The 15,517-nt window shown below is 38.6% G+C and overlaps 2 protein-coding genes across 4 annotated transcripts; one reads left to right on the top strand and one right to left on the bottom strand.

Annotated features, from left to right (window-relative positions):
- Nucleotides 1-16: 16 nt before the first annotated feature.
- Nucleotides 17-2,457, bottom strand: LOC124284842. The gene is made up of 3 exons (XM_046720962.1): nucleotides 2,291-2,457; nucleotides 1,653-1,868; nucleotides 17-308 (listed from the first exon to the last, which is right to left on the bottom strand). Exons 1-3 carry the CDS (start codon nucleotides 2,337-2,339, stop codon nucleotides 49-51), a joined length of 525 nt encoding a protein of 174 aa, XP_046576918.1. The 5' UTR covers nucleotides 2,340-2,457; the 3' UTR covers nucleotides 17-48.
- A 100-nt stretch (nucleotides 2,458-2,557) lies between these two features.
- On the top strand, nucleotides 2,558-14,576 carry LOC124284841 (BTB/POZ domain-containing protein 6-like). 3 transcript variants are annotated; one of them, XM_046720959.1, is made up of 4 exons: nucleotides 2,558-2,704; nucleotides 6,276-6,323; nucleotides 13,111-13,366; nucleotides 13,541-14,576. In XM_046720959.1, exons 1-4 carry the CDS (start codon nucleotides 2,575-2,577, stop codon nucleotides 14,130-14,132), a joined length of 1,026 nt encoding a protein of 341 aa, XP_046576915.1. In that variant the 5' UTR covers nucleotides 2,558-2,574; the 3' UTR covers nucleotides 14,133-14,576. The 3 variants fall into 3 exon arrangements, with proteins under 3 accessions (XP_046576915.1, XP_046576914.1, XP_046576917.1); XM_046720958.1 differs by having other exon boundaries at nucleotides 6,276-6,383; XM_046720961.1 differs by lacking the exons at nucleotides 2,558-2,704; nucleotides 6,276-6,323 and adding an exon at nucleotides 8,192-8,202 and having other exon boundaries at nucleotides 12,951-13,366.
- The last annotated feature ends 941 nt before the right edge of the window (nucleotides 14,577-15,517 follow it).

Below are 15,517 nucleotides of genomic sequence, written 5' to 3'. Positions count from 1 at the left end.
GAAAAACAAACAAAAGTAACAACAAAAACCGTATTTATTCTGGGATATTTAGAATTTGACGCAAGAATAGAATAAGCAAAGTAGGAAGGTTAACGCGACAACAGAGGGATTTTCTTGTTGTGCTCCTCTATTGGGCCCATTGCAGAAGTTTCCGGAATTGCACAGAGTGATGCAGATTTGGTAGCCATGGTTACCGTATGCGCAAGCAGTAAAGTTGGCAGGCGTGTCTGTGCTCAGGGAGGTAGAGTTGATGGAGAACGACACACCGTCTGAACAGTCCCGGTTGAAGCTTGAAACATCTCCCGTAACTATAGCAACAGACCAACAAAAAACCAATATAACATACCCATTAGTGGTGTAACGATTCATCGATAGTATTGACATCGTTAACTACGCGATACGAGTGTATCGATACAAAACACATTGAGGCAATATATCAGGATATGTATATCGCGAGGGTCTATGATACATCAATGTATCGCCACAAGAGACGATATATCCCGATACAACTTAAATACTACTTAAAGTTTTAAGGAATATTGCATTAGTAATATGATAGGAGTCTCTTTGAAATCCTTTGAAATTGAACCTAAAAGGACTTTAATGTGTCTGTTATCTTTGTTACAGGAACAAAGGAGTTGGTGTTTAAGTGAAAGAGTGTGAACATTTTGCAAACTCTGTGAACTGTAGAAAACTTGTCTTCAAGTAATTGAAATATGTTTTAGATGTTTGACAAATGACACTATTAACAACTATGAACGATGTCTTAGCTTTGTTAAGAAAGAGGACAAAGAGAAGATAAAATTTAGAAGGCAGACTAAAGATTGTTTTTCAGTGATTCGCTTTCAAATTTATGTGTATTAGATCAAGGTATACCAAATATGTTTGACTGTACTTTCATAAGCATTAAATGCTGAAACTTTATTAGATCAACAGCTGTTTAAGTGAATGTAACACAAGTTCTGCTGTATAACAAATAAAGTTTCAGTCATTTTATCTATCATATCTGTTCTGTTATTAGAAATTGTAAATGATGGGCATACGTATCATATTGCCACTATTGTATCGTGATGATAATCGTCTCGCAGGTTCCTTGCCAATACTTTCACGATATATACTGCGGACATTCGTGAAGGATGCCTCGAATCACTGCTGTGATTCAGTGATGGCATCAGGTATCAGTTTGAGTGAGTGAGTTTAATTTTACGCCGCTTTTAGCAATATTTCATCAATATTATTACATGGGCTTCACACATTGTACACTTGTGGGGAATCGGACATTGTCTGTTTCTAAAGCTGACCAATCAATAAAAGAATCTGATGTTTTTGGTACCGGGCGTTGGCACAGCTTATCGTGTAAGATGTAAGATGACAGGATATATGCCTGAACATGTTCAGAAGAGTTACAGTACGAAATAAATAAATAAATAAATAAATAAATAAATAAATAAATAAATAAATAAATAAATAAATAAATAAATAAATAAATAAATAAATAAATAAATAAATAAATAAATAAATAAATAAATAAATAAATAAATAAATAAATAAATAACCCAACTCTTTCCAAACAAACAACATAAACAAACAAGCTCCCAATTTCAGCTTGTCTGCTTTCAAATTACAATGTTCATGTTCATATAACCACTTACACACATTTCGAACTTCTTCGATGATACACATGCTTCTGTTACCGAAGGTGTTGCAGTTCTTGTAGTGAGGAACTTCACTGGCTGTGGGGCCGCCCCCACGAACAAAGGTGCTGTTGGGTGAGGACAGTGCGTTGGACACCCTTATGAACGTACCGTACCCTGTCATACATTCGCCTTTACTTCCGCTGCTGGAACACTGATAGCACAGAAGGCCATCTGTAGCAGAAACAATGCAACATAGTGAGTGAGTGAAATTTAAGCAGCAATATCACATCGGTGGACACCAGAAGTGGGCTTCATACATTGTACCCATGTATGGAATCGAACCCGGGTCTTAAGCGTGAAGAGCGAACGCTCTAACCATTAGGATTCCCCATATGGGTACAATGTGAGGCCCATTTCTGGTGTCCCCCACCGTGATATTGCTGGAATATTCCTAAAAACTATACTCTGTACTGGGATATCGAACCTGGATCTTCGGCGTAACGAGCAAACGCATTAACCAGTAGGCTACTCGACCGCCATCGTAGACATATATGTGTGTGATACCGCGATTGGGGAGGAATTCCGCCACCTCAGATTTCATTCGCATCTGACTCCAACAAAACTCCATAATGCTACATAAATGAAACACTCACCCGACATGTGTAGAAAGCCTAGCATCAGATAAACAACCCATATTTCCATGTCTGGTGATGTCACTCCTCACTGACGGTGAGACATTTTACAATAAGTATTAAATCCACCGGCCTACACTGGGGTCTATCGTGGTGCGTTCCGCCCCAGTGGATCTTCAGCGTCTACACGATTCCCTCGAGTTTACGAGTTAGTATTCCCAAGAAAACGATTCATCCTACACGGGTCGATTACTACAACTTCCTTGTTCGTTGTAGATGCTGTGGTTACAGTAACACGTGACGTTATGCACTTTTATGCACCGATAGTCGCGATGTTTTCAAGTAAAGCGGCTGTCTTGTATGAACACATTTGTTATATCTGTGTTTCTCATCGCCCGGCCAACTGTTTGTGTGTTTGTTGTTTAACACCGCACTCAGCAATATTCCAGCTATATGGCAGCTGTTAATAATCGAGTTTGGACCAGACAATCCAGTGATCAACATCATGAGCATCGATCTACGTAATTGGGATACGATGAGATGTGTCAACTAAGTCAGCGAACCTGACCAACCGATCGCCTCTTACGACAAACATGGGTTGCTGAAGACCAATTCCAACCCTGATCTTCCAGCTATCACGTGCTTGGTTTCATTCAAGAGAGACACCTCTGTTAATCCTTTTTCATTAGTTTGTGAAGAGTTATCCCCCTTTATTTACTTGCTAGCAGATGGCATTTTCAGTGATCCTCAGTATGGATGATTTAGAGAAGAGGAAGTTGATTTTAGAGTATTATAACAAGGACATCAGATCAGCTAAAGTGATTCAAGTAGAACAGGCATCCCTTTGTCCACTGTTTATCGTGTTTTGAAACATATTGCAAATGAATATGGCATTGAGCACCAGGGAGGCGCAGGTTGGCCCAGAAAATTGACTGTCGTTGACAGAAGGCGGTTTGGTATTCTTGTTTCTAAAAAACAAACGAAGGAGTTTAGAAAACGTAAGGCTGGATATGATTGATAGAGGAACTGTGGCTGTCTGTAAGGAGACAATTAGAACTGAGCTGCATGCATTTGGTTGGCAGAAAAGTCGAGGAATTCCATCACCGATCATGAATCCTGAACAAAAGGAGCGAAGGTTGAACTGATGCTTACAGCATAGAAATTTTAACTGGGACAATGTGTGGCTGTTTCCTAATACACTGAAATTCTGGACCAAACAAACTGAAAACCTTTGTATCAGCGCCCAAAGTACAGTCCGAAATTTAACGTGTGGGGTGGCATATCTGTGTTAGGGGCAACGCCCCTCTGTGTATTTGAAGGGAATATGAACAGTGAGCGGTACACAGATATTCTCGAGGGACATTTACTTCCATCTGCTCACGTGCTCTATGGAAATGTTTGGATTTTCAAGCATGACAACGACCCAAAACATCGTTCAAAGCATTCACAGGCCTGGTTTCGGACCCAAAATATGACATTATTAGATTGGCCAAGCTATAGCCCTGACCTAAATCCAATAGAAAATGTTTGGGGACTTATGAAGGAAAGTGTCAATAAGAAAAATCTGACAAATATTGCTGAAATGAAAGAAGAGGTGGTCCGATATTGGGACAGCATGGACCACAACTTTCTAACTCCTTTGATCAGCAGTATGCCCCGTCGCATTGAAGACTGCATTGCTGCCCATGGTGACTTGACAAAATACTAACTGTTCACCTGTCTTTGAATCTGGAGTTATGTTCTGCTAATATTCACATTTAATACGTGAGTAATGAGTGAAAAAATTTAAAAAATTACAATCTTAAATTCTCAATAATTTCTGGTTGTACTACCTGTATTTCTCATCGCCCGACCGACTGTTATTTGCCCGGATAATAAAAGGTTTCACCTCCGATCTACTTCTTTCCTGTGTCAACTGGGCTGAAGGCTGAACGCCAGTGAACGAATTTCCCTGTCCTAAGTATGACACCTCCGACCTAAAGAATTTCCTGTCCTCGGTGAACTAGCCACAGAACGTACCAGGTAACAACAAACAGTCAAGGTTTATCTAATTGCCTGACCTACACAGCCCACTAGGCTCAGTTGAGTTACATACAGTTTCATACATGGACATTTTATATACAAAGTCCAAAAGAGTTTTAGTTTATAATCATATATATTTATTACATTATTATTTGCCAACAGAAAATATCATAACACCAAATTCAAACATAAGCAATTCGTCATTCACATTACATACCACAAGGTTCAGACACAGCATTACTTGCAGACAATGAGGATGTATGTTAAAGGTGAGGTGAGGTGATATGGGGTTTAACGTCGTACTTGAGAATATTTCGCTAATATGACGACGTGCATGCGCGTGTGTGTGTATGTGCGGCTGCTTGTACTAGCCCAGACTTAAGCTGGTTTTATAGTGCTAGCTCACTGTGATACCATGCCGCAGTGAACCATGAATACCCCACTCAGACACATTATACTGACTCCGAGACGACCAGTCCTTGTTGTACCCATTAATGCCGAGCGCCAGACAGGGACCAAGAGTACCACATTTTAACGTATTTTGGTATGACGCGGTTGGGGATCGAACCGCGACCTTCCGCTCTCCGGGCGGACGCTCTAACCACTACACCACGGAGGCGGACTTCATATTGTGATTTATAGTATTATTTGCATGAACATGGTGAAAATTGTTAATTCCATTAGTTTACTCTGATATGTTTCATAGACAAGTGGAGAAATATTACTGTACACCAAAAGGAAAATTACATATTACAAAGCATGGGTACAAACAGTTACATTGACACACTATAAAAATGGATAATGTAACTGAATTGCGGAATTAAAACAATTAATGCAGATGTATTTTCCTTTACCTGAAATGTGTAGCTGATATAACAATAAATGTAATTCAGCCTTCAGAGGAATCAGCAAAGATCGACAAAGGAGAGTGACTTCATGTAACTATAACTACCAGTCTTTTTCAACTTTGAATAGTCTGTCTCACAGTCCCCCCGCAATGCTTTTAAAATTTAAAAGCCCTAAATGAAGCAAGTCTAAATTTCCCCAGGTCAGCCCGAATCTTCCAACTCACTGGAGCTCGTCTTTAATTTAAATGGTTTTATTACTTGCAATCAAAATTACATATAGTCAGGGACTAAGCCTAAGTATGATACCCATAGAAAAGCCATCGAAGTTCGACAGGACTGGATATTATTTATAAATTGCAATGACATGCCGTTTAATTCCCAAGTTTAATTCCCCTAAAGGATCATCTTATCTTAGTTGATATCTATATCCCCCAGCCCGACCTCAACCACTGTCTGCGACACCCGTCCTGGGTTTGCTTTTGAGACGACCCTCCTACCTTACCTATTTCTTTTTATAGTGATAGTGAGACTCCATTGTAGCTACATCCTCAAGACTTTCAGTATTAAAGTTACTATTTTTATACGTCAGCTATCGTTTATAATGAAGCTAAGTTTAATTTCAAAATGGGCATTTAAAAAGTGTCCTTTGTAATACAATATCACCGCACACTAATTTGCATAAAGCCATGGTCTGTTCCAAATAAGTCGCTTTGGACCCGCATTGCTCATTTCTGCACTGTTCTCTCCTTAGTAAAGTCCTCTTTTTACGTTTCCTATTTCCCTACCACTGCGACTGTAGTTAGGCCGAAATTAACAGATATTTCACACTTTCACATATTAATTACATAAAATGTAGATATGAATGCGAAAAAACATTTTTGTTCTATTTCCGACAGTACTTGTTGTTGTTGTTGTTTAGTCTAACCAACTGTAAGAGTATAAACCACATGGTCTAATGGACGGTGACAAGCACTGGTGTTCTATCTGGTCAAGATGTGCAGAGTGGGTGATAAGGCAGGGTGTGTCATATCACCTGATTTCCACACTATCTCTACACTTGACCTAAGAGTAATATTGCATGCAATAAATGCAACGGTGAAACACAATTATCATCCTCTTATCAAGCCTGTACTACGCAGCCTGTCTATGTAGCTCCTGTTCGATTGACATTGAAGCTGACACAAGTATGTACTTTAATTTTGGTGGCCCAAACCCTCGGGGAAGGCGTGTTCAAGTTGAACGAGGTAGGGGTATTAATGTTTTAATGTTTCTATCGATTGTTTCCCAAGTGTAATCAAACTGAATGTAATGCAACAGAAAGCATAGCCGGCTTTATTGTATTGTTGGATTGTCCGTAGACTGACATGTGACATGTTCTAGGGTAGATTTGGGTTATGAGAGTTTATTTAGCAATACATTTCATGCAGTAAGTTCAATTTTAGCACAAGATCAGTCATGTTGAGTTGCCCAATTTCCAAGGGAGGTCACTCTATGACAGCCATGTTGATAATTGGAGTGGGTGACCTTGTGAAATAAATCGACGCTCCTCACGGGTATCCTCCCAAAACCTTTACAGCTTATAACAACATTTTTGGTTGACTGCGAACATACTGAATACCTCAGTCTGTAATGGTTTAACCCATTAATCAGTAGTGAATAGAAACAATCACTTAGTAATAAATTATATGTTTTATTAAGGCAGGGATATTTACAAAAAGTACATATCTTTTGTAGTTGCATATCATAGTCTATGTGGAACATTTATATAGAAATCATGTCCTATAGTGTCCAAGATTTCACCGGCACATTTGGCAGCCATGTTATATTGTAAAACAACATATTTTAATATACATGTACATTAAATGTACGTTATGCTGCATAATGTATGTTTTAAATAGTCAGAATACAACAACATTTCAAAGTAAAACAAGAAAACAAAATTTACCATGTTTTCCTACATGAAATATGCACGAATTTATATTATATTAGATTTCAGATTTATTATCTAACTGCTCTCTTCTCTACTAAAACCTCTACTCAGCTAAGTCAGGTGATATATCATTATCTGTTGTTTCAGTTAAGTGCACTTCCCGGGCTATCCTATTACCTAAAAAGGGGTGATGAGGGGTTGTTGTTTTAACAGTTTGTGGAAGTATTGGGATGTGGAAGTTTTGGGATATAAGCTCATCAAGCCGATGAGAGGGTTTGATTGGTCACGTGGGTAAACATTATGCAGTGACTATGACCAGAGTGAGTGAGTGGGTTTAGTTTTACGCCGCACTCAGGACTATTCCAGCTATATGGCGGCAGTCTGTAAATAATCGAGTCTAGACCAGACAATCCAGTGATCAACAGCATGAGGATCGACGCAATTGTGATACGATGACATGTGTCAACCAAGTCAGAGAGCCTGACCACCCGATCCATCTTACGACAAACGTGGGTTACCGAAGATCAATTCTAACCCGGATCTTCACGAGGTGACTATTGAATTTTATTAAATGGTCTCTGCTATGGCTCAAGGGGTCGGCACAGGTTCAACAAATATCTACCCCAGGTACGTTTCAGTATTCAGAAATGTGCCCTTACCACAGTCAAAATACATAAATGTACCCGGTACCCTAAACGACGGACAAATCCATATTCCGCAACCCCAAACCCATACCGAATGTAGTTATTATTGCAAGTAGTATAGTGCATCGCGAAATATTCGTCACTGCGTATGCTTGTTTTTTTATATAACCCAATCAAATGCATCTAATACAACAGTATGACAGTTCCAAGCAAGAAAACGGCCCAATGCGGAATGAATTCGCCCTTGGGGTACGTTTCTGTATTCAGATTTTGACTGGGGGTACGTTTCTGTACTGTGTTCTGAACTCGTGCTGACAACGACCCTTTCAGCGTGGCGATGAAGTGGGGCAGAAAATTCAAAACGAAGGGAGCAACAATTCTGATAATTTTCCATCGTATTTGCTGCAGAATGTACTTGCCTTTAAACATTTTGCTACTGAAGTAATTCTGTCAGAAGAAGAATTATATAAATATGGTCGTGGGACAAAGGTTAAATAAATTCGGATCATTTATTGATATTGATCAGGGCCTCCTTTCACAAAGCACTAAGGTGATCGTAAGTCACAAAGGTAACCTTAGTGCAATGTTAAAGAATGATCGTTATACATAGTGTCTTGCCTCCAGTCGAATCTTCCTCGATACACCATCTTTATGGCCATTTTTTGCCATTTTGCTTGCCATTTTTTTACATAAAAACATCAGAATCTCTTATTTTCCCAACATTATATAAAAATAGGCACAAATTATTTATAACATTTATGTTTTTTGAAGTCATTATGTTTATAAAACTGTGTTGTGAAATAGAATGTTTCAAATATTTACCAAGAAACTTATTCCTTATATCTAAGTAGGCTTTACAATAAAGTAAAACATGTATTTCATCTTCAATTAAATTCAGATTATTTTTGTAGCAAAAATGACAGAATCTTGAATAATAAGGGACATTGTTATATCTACCGGTCTCAGAACTAAGTTTAAATTTACCGCATCTAAATTTTGTTAAACAATTTCTTAAATATGGGGCAATACCTAAACTGAGATAAGTTTCAACATTCAGGAGGGACTTGAAAAGAATATAATTAGAACACTTGGTTGTACTATGTAGGGATGAGTACCACTCTTGTGAAAGATTATCAGACAATCTTTGCTTAAAAACAGAAATGAAACCATCAATATCTCCAATATCCTGTGAATCCAAGCAAAGCCAAAGCCAAATCTAAATAAAATATTCTTGATATGAGATGCCCATGTCGTCCGTCCAGATTCATCCAAAGACTTAAGCATTAAATAAAACTGATGAGGTAATCTACAACTTGGAAGAGTTAAAAGTCTACACCAATATTTAACTGCCCTTGACATATAAGTAAGTTGAAGAGGGAATCTGCCACATTCACCAAGAACCATATTGTTGCATGTATTTTTACCAACTTTTAAGAAATATTTACATGTCTTTATCTGGATTTGTTCAATGATTTTACAATGGGTAACACCCCAAATTTCTGAACCGTAACAAAGAATAGGTTTAACCATAGCATCAAATACTTTAAAAAGATCCGCACATGACAGATAACCTACTCTTTTGATATCTATAGATAGCCATAAGGGCTTTATTGGCTTGAGAAGCAAGAGTAGTGTGAGCTTTAGTCCAAACTAGCCTAGGAGTGAACACAATACCCAAGTACCTGTAGTATGAGACAACTTCCAGCCTTTGCCCATTAAGAAACCACTTTTCATACTGTCTAAGGGGCCCGCTATTCCTGAAAACAATAACTTTAGTCTTATTAATATTGACCTTCATACCGGTGAGTTGACAAAAATTTTCAAGCCCATGAATCTTCTTCTGAAGCTGGAGAGCAGTATCCGAGACTGAGGAAACATCATCCGCAAACATTAGAGCATATAGATTATTAACATCAGGTGTAATAAATATACCACGGCCACCAAATTGCTCCATATTTTCCATAAGCTGATTAATAAAGATAATAAACAATTGGGGACTGAGGATGCAACCCTGCCTAGTACCTATACTACAATCAAAATAGCTTGAAAGGCCTTGAGATGTTCTGACACAAGCTGACAACCTACCATACATTGATTCAAGGATGTTATAGAATTTACCACCAACACCAACTTTTTCTAGACTTGACAGAAGAATTTTATGATTAACTGTATCAAAGGCCTTTGAGAAATCTATAAACAGACAATAGAACCTTCCTTTCTTCTTACATGAATATTTCTGTACCATAGCTTGAAGTGAGAAAATGTGGTCAGTAGTAGAATAATTACTCCTGAATCCTGCCTGAGCTTCATGAATAATATTCTTCTCCTCACACCAAACCTGTAATCTACTGTTAAGAATGGAAGTGAATATTTTACACACAGAATCAATAAGAGAGATACCTCTATAATTATTGGGGTTACTTTTTACACCAGATTTGTAAAAAGGACAGATAATGCTTTTACCCCAAAGCTCCGGAAAAATACTGTCTTGGAAAATCTTGTTAAACAACACTGTAAAATAATTGCTGATAAAAGTCTTAGAAGCTTTAATAAAGTCAATTGCAATACCATCTGGTCCAGGAGACTTTTTTTTGCCAGTTTATCAATGTGAAGTAAGACTTTGTTTTCAGTAATGTCACAATTTAATGTTTTTAGCTCTTCATCCTTGATGGACTCTGAATTGATATCACTGTCATACTCATTACCAGAATTCTCAGTTAGAAGCCCTGAGAAGTAACTGAACCAGTCTTCACAGCTTATATTGTACGTAGTGTCACATGTTGAGGTTAAACCTGATTGCTTTAATGTTTTCCAGAATTCCTTTGGGTTGTCTCTTGCTGCAATAAGTTTCTCTTTTTGTACATCGAAGTATGCTCTTCGTTTGCTGTTAAAAGTCTTCTTGAAAGATTTACGTAGAGTTTTATAAATCACAATATCCAAGTTAGTGTCTCTATGATCTCTTAATGCTTTATATTTCATATGTTTTAATTGTTCGAGTTCTTGGTCCCACCATGGGGGTTGAGGTTTAGAGTTAATATCATGGTAACCTGAAAATATCTTCTTATTGTGGTCTGCAGCTCGCTGATACAGTTCAGTGAAAACATTTAATGAATCTTCAATATTGGTGTCTATACAGTGATATAATTTACTACGTAGATTTTCAAACAATTCTTGCAACTTAGAGATAAATAGATCACAGAGCTCTCCATTCCACACATATTTAGTCCATATTGTTGTTGAATTGCTCTCTGCAGAATTACTAGTTGGAGAATTTGATAGTACAGTTGGCTGTAGTGCACCAACCATGTTGGGTAGCTGGATGTTCAGAGAGCAGTAAATAGGGAAATGATCAGACACATCACAAGTACCAACACCAAAATCAGGAACTCTAGGAAACACAGATGTCGATGCAATCATGTAGTCTACTAGACTAGAACCGTTATGTGTAACACAAGTAAACTGCCCTTGTTTATCCTCAAATAGTCTACCATTCATGATATGGATTCCAAATGTACAGCACAATTCCATCAGTTTTTTGCCAAAGTTATTATGATATAAGTTATCTTTACTTGATCTTGGCATTTCAAAATCATCTGAAGGATAATCATCAACATCTCTCACAATAAAATCAATATTATCATTAGGAATGAAATCCAAAAAGTCTTTAGTCCTAGCATTTAGGTCACCAGCTAGAAATAATTGTTTGTCCGGGTGATCAGCAGCTATAATGTTTATATAATGTTCAAGGGTGTCAATTCCATCATTGTCACTATTGTCATACACTGGAGAGCCCTCTGGTGAGATATAAGTAAACATCAACAGAGTGTCTTTTTCCCAATGCAAACATTTGGTTGAAAAAAGTGGAACAACAGTATTCTGGAAGTGGTCATAAAGCCTTGTAATTAGATTATCATGTAGCCATTTCTCCTTTATCAAGACGGTGACACCGCCACTGTGACGGCCTAGTTGTTTCATTTTATCTCTCACAGCGTTGACTGCTCGAAAACCGGACAAGAATGCCGAAAATTCGTTTTGAGCTTTCACAAATGATTCGCAGAAACATACAACATCGAAATTATGACACAAAGGTTTCACCTGAGAAAATTCATTATCATGTTTATTTAGACCACCGATATTCCACGTCAAAATGTTGAAAGTAGGGCCATGACCATCGTATCATTCGTCGGTTTGTTTACTTCCCAACTGGCTCCGTCCTTCACCTTGCTTGTCAGTTTCATTTCCGGGTCCAAACAAACCTGCCCACGTGGTTGTGTTATTGTTTGTGTGGGGTAGTTCTTTGCGCGATCCTTTCTCTTTTACAATGTTCTGAGAGTCCCTATCGTACACAAACACTTGACCATTTACAATCAGCTTATTTTGTCTCATTTTCGGGTTGTTTCCTGCATTCCTTGCCTTCACAAACCAAGGTGAGAGTGCTCGCCTGTCCTCTCGTATTTTCTGGGGGGAAATCCTCTGTCACACGCTTATGTTGTGATCCCTCCGTCCTGTCGGTTCGTGCTGCCTTGAAGATGTCGCTCTTATCTTTAGACGTCAAGAATTTAGCGATGATTGGAGAACCTGGCTTCCGTGGATTTAACCGATGTGCTCGTATTATCACTATCCCATTGGCGTTGTCCATATGCGCACCTTACTCTCCGATTGCTCCCACGTCTCACCTTTATCACCGGGGATCCCATGGACAATTAGATTTTCTCTTCGGTTCCTAGATTCGAAGTCGGTAATCTTATCTTCCATGGCTGATAGTTTTGACTTTAGCTCTTTATTTTCTTGTTGTAGTTGATGAAATTGGCTGCTAAAATCTGACGCCATCTTGTCAACCTTGTCGCCGAGATTTACAAAGTTTTTGTTCATAGATTTGATATCAACTTTCATTTCAAGGAGTATTGTCAATATATCAGTGTTGTCCTTTTCACTCACGTTTATGCCCAGTGCACCCGATTCGTCCACAGCCAGTGTTTGTTGTCGTGTAGTGGGTCCCGGGTTCGACTCGACATCGCCACATGTGATAAGTAGGACACTCATCAGACACATCCAACGCACTCCTAGCGAAAGATAATGCCTCTCAAGTTTTAGTCCATGTAAACACTGACATTTTGTTTTGCTTGGTTGACAAAAGGTGCCTATTTTGACTCTGTATTGGGCTAAAGAAATGCCCATTTTTTAGAGCTCGTGATTGACACGTCAACACACAAGCTCACGCATGCGCAATTCCACAGACTTGGAAGCACAATAAAGATGCTAACAATGGCTGATATGGGTTGCGAAATTGAAGTTTATCATACCTGCAAGTATAAGTCCCAGTCCGTTGACTTTTAGTTCATGAGTTCCTAACTGGCAAAGGCATGTATATTAATACCTTTAATATAATACGAACAGCTCAACATTTTCGACAAGATACCGTGGTCAACTCTGAAGACACAGTCATTGGATGTAACCGACGGATGCTTGACCAACAGCTTGCATGTGACGTCAAGTTCAAGGTCGGGCAGTCGAAGTCGCCGGTAGGTGCCCACAAGTATGTGCTGGGTGCCAGGAGTGACGTCTTCTTTACCATGTTCAACGGATCGATTCCACAAAGTGATGACGTCGATGTTCCTGATATCGAGCTGGAACCCTTCAAGATATTCTTACGGTATGGTCGGTCTAATTTCTTTGGAACACTGTGATTAATTACTGGGTAATATGAGTATGTTTACTGACTCCAGCCTTACCACCCTGACCCTGAGGATCACCCAATCCCTCTCTGCTGCATACTATTTTCAATCTGTACAATATAATGATAAGATAGTAATGTTTTATGTTTTAGCTACCTGTACTGTGATGAAATACTCGTTGCCATGGACAACGTGCTGTCCGTCCTTTACTGCGGCAAGAAGTACAACGTTCAGTCTCTGTTGACCAAGTGCGTGGACTTCATCAAGAACATGATGTCTGTCGACAACGTGTGTTCCTTGTTCGAACAAGCTCACTTCTTTGACGAGGAACAGTTGTACCAGAGTTGTCTCTCCTTCATTCACCAACAGGGGACGGAAGTGTTGCAAACAACCGGATTCCTTTTGCTCTCGCGCGCATGCGTTTCTGATGTAATTTCCTCAAATTCTTTGGCTTGTGAGGAAAGCGTCGTCTTCGAGGCAATGCTTCGCTGGGCAGAGGCGGAATGTAAACGTCAACACAAACCTGTACACGATTCGAATTTGAGGGAAATTCTTGGTGAATTGCTGTTCAAAATTCGGTTTAGTCTGCTCGATATTTCATATTATTCTTCTTATGTTTCTACTCGCAAGATACTGACAGATGCTGAAAAGGTGTTCCTGTTTCAGTCAATATCAGGCACAGCAGTAGGCACAATGAAGTTTAATGGTAAAAAGCGAACACAATATTGGGATTTATTGCAATGAAATGCAAATGTACAGATAAAAAAGTTCATATTATTCCTGAAAGTTTGTGAAACTGCATCCAGTAATATTGAACTTAGTGAATGGAATGTGGACATTTTATACTTTCGACCGAGACAAGAGGAGACACTGATGCATGTCTTCACTGTTGGCTTAATATGAAAAGAAGATGAAATGTATGTTTTAAATGTATGTGCGGCGTATACCTCTGGTGGAGACAGTATACATATATTTAAGAAATAACAGTGCTATAAAGACATTCGTAACTATTATATCACTGAAGATACATAAAACATATCTCTGTTTGTACCTTAATAACATGTAAAACTAAGAGTGGAACCATTTACTATGCTTAATTTACAAGAATACTACCAATGAAATGTGTACTATATGTATGTTAATGTCTGTGTCAGTAATTGTTTACCAATACAAAACATTTACTATTTACACGTTAATTGTCTTCTTTTATCCACAATCTGTGCTGCTCAGAGATGTAAATTGCAAATGTCTGTATCTTGGGTTTGTTGCACATCTTTATAGAATAAGCCTGTGCAGATTTAGGGTGCCATAACTTGTAAAACAGGGCACATTCAGAGTTCTAGCAATGTAGTTCTGTTCGTGGATCCCGTGGCATGTTGTTTTGGTCTTGTGTTTTCTGAAGCTATAGCTAAATAGTGAAGCTAGAATCTCAAAGTGAAAAGTTTTACAGAAAACTCGTGACAAGTTATAAGAAACGTTGTTATGATGTTGTGAAGAGCCCAAAGCATAACGTTTCCTCAACGTAAATTTGCAACGTTGTTATTACGTTGTCACATAACGTTATAAAATGACGTAATACTAACGTTGTGACGTTGTGTCAAAAAGTTACCAATCTACAACCTTCCCACAACGTTGCGAAAACGTTGTGTCACTTGTGGTTATCTCATCATCATGGTGTGGGAGTGGTCAGCCGTGGTCACTAGCAACGTGTCCCTCTAATTGTTCAGATTGTCAGCACGTGACACAGCTTAAAAAAATGCTACAGTGTCAGACGATGCAATTAGCTTCTGTGTTTTCGTGATGCTTATGGTTAAAACAACTTTATTTCTGTTCTGTTTTAACTGTTCATTTAAGGCAACGTTTCTGAGCTGAAGATTGTTCTTTGAAAAACATTGCCCCGAAAAGATGTCACGCCATTCGTCATAATAGTCGTAGTCGGGCTTCCAAGGCTTTGTTGAGTGAGTTAGTGAGTGAGTTTAGTATTACGTCGCGTTAAGCAATTTTCCTACAAAATCACACGGTTGACTGATCCGATATTTTGTATGATGGTTATAGTCTTCGGTTGGCCACACCTCCCTCCCCCCCCCCTTTGCTGTGAGGTTATATGTGAAAATATTTGCAATTTTGTA

Source organism: Haliotis rubra, unplaced genomic scaffold (assembly GCF_003918875.1).
Source record: "Haliotis rubra isolate DU_JTF1 unplaced genomic scaffold, ASM391887v1 Scf346, whole genome shotgun sequence".
In the NCBI taxonomy this organism is placed as follows: domain Eukaryota; kingdom Metazoa; phylum Mollusca; class Gastropoda; order Lepetellida; family Haliotidae; genus Haliotis; species Haliotis rubra.
Note: the sequence above shows the minus strand (reverse complement) of the source record. Positions and strands in the feature narration are given on the sequence as shown.

What these genes read in the sequence shown, in the direction of transcription:
- LOC124284842 (XM_046720962.1), bottom strand. Translation starts at nt 2,339, where the DNA reads ATGGAAATATGGGTTGTTTATCTGATGCTAGGCTTTCTACACATGTCG. An exon ending in AGGCTTTCTACACATGTCGG is followed by an intron (nt 1,869 to 2,290) that starts GTGAGTGTTTCA and finishes TTTCTGCTACAG; the next exon opens with ATGGCCTTCTGTGCTATCAG. An exon ending in CGAAGAAGTTCGAAATGTGT is followed by an intron (nt 309 to 1,652) that starts GTAAGTGGTTAT and finishes CTGTTGCTATAG; the next exon opens with TTACGGGAGATGTTTCAAGC.
- LOC124284841 (XM_046720958.1), top strand. Translation starts at nt 2,575, where the DNA reads ATGCACTTTTATGCACCGATAGTCGCGATGTTTTCAAGTAAAGCGGCT. An exon ending in GCGTGTTCAAGTTGAACGAG is followed by an intron (nt 6,384 to 13,110) that starts GTAGGGGTATTA and finishes TAATACGAACAG; the next exon opens with CTCAACATTTTCGACAAGAT. An exon ending in CCCTTCAAGATATTCTTACG is followed by an intron (nt 13,367 to 13,540) that starts GTATGGTCGGTC and finishes TTTATGTTTTAG; the next exon opens with CTACCTGTACTGTGATGAAA.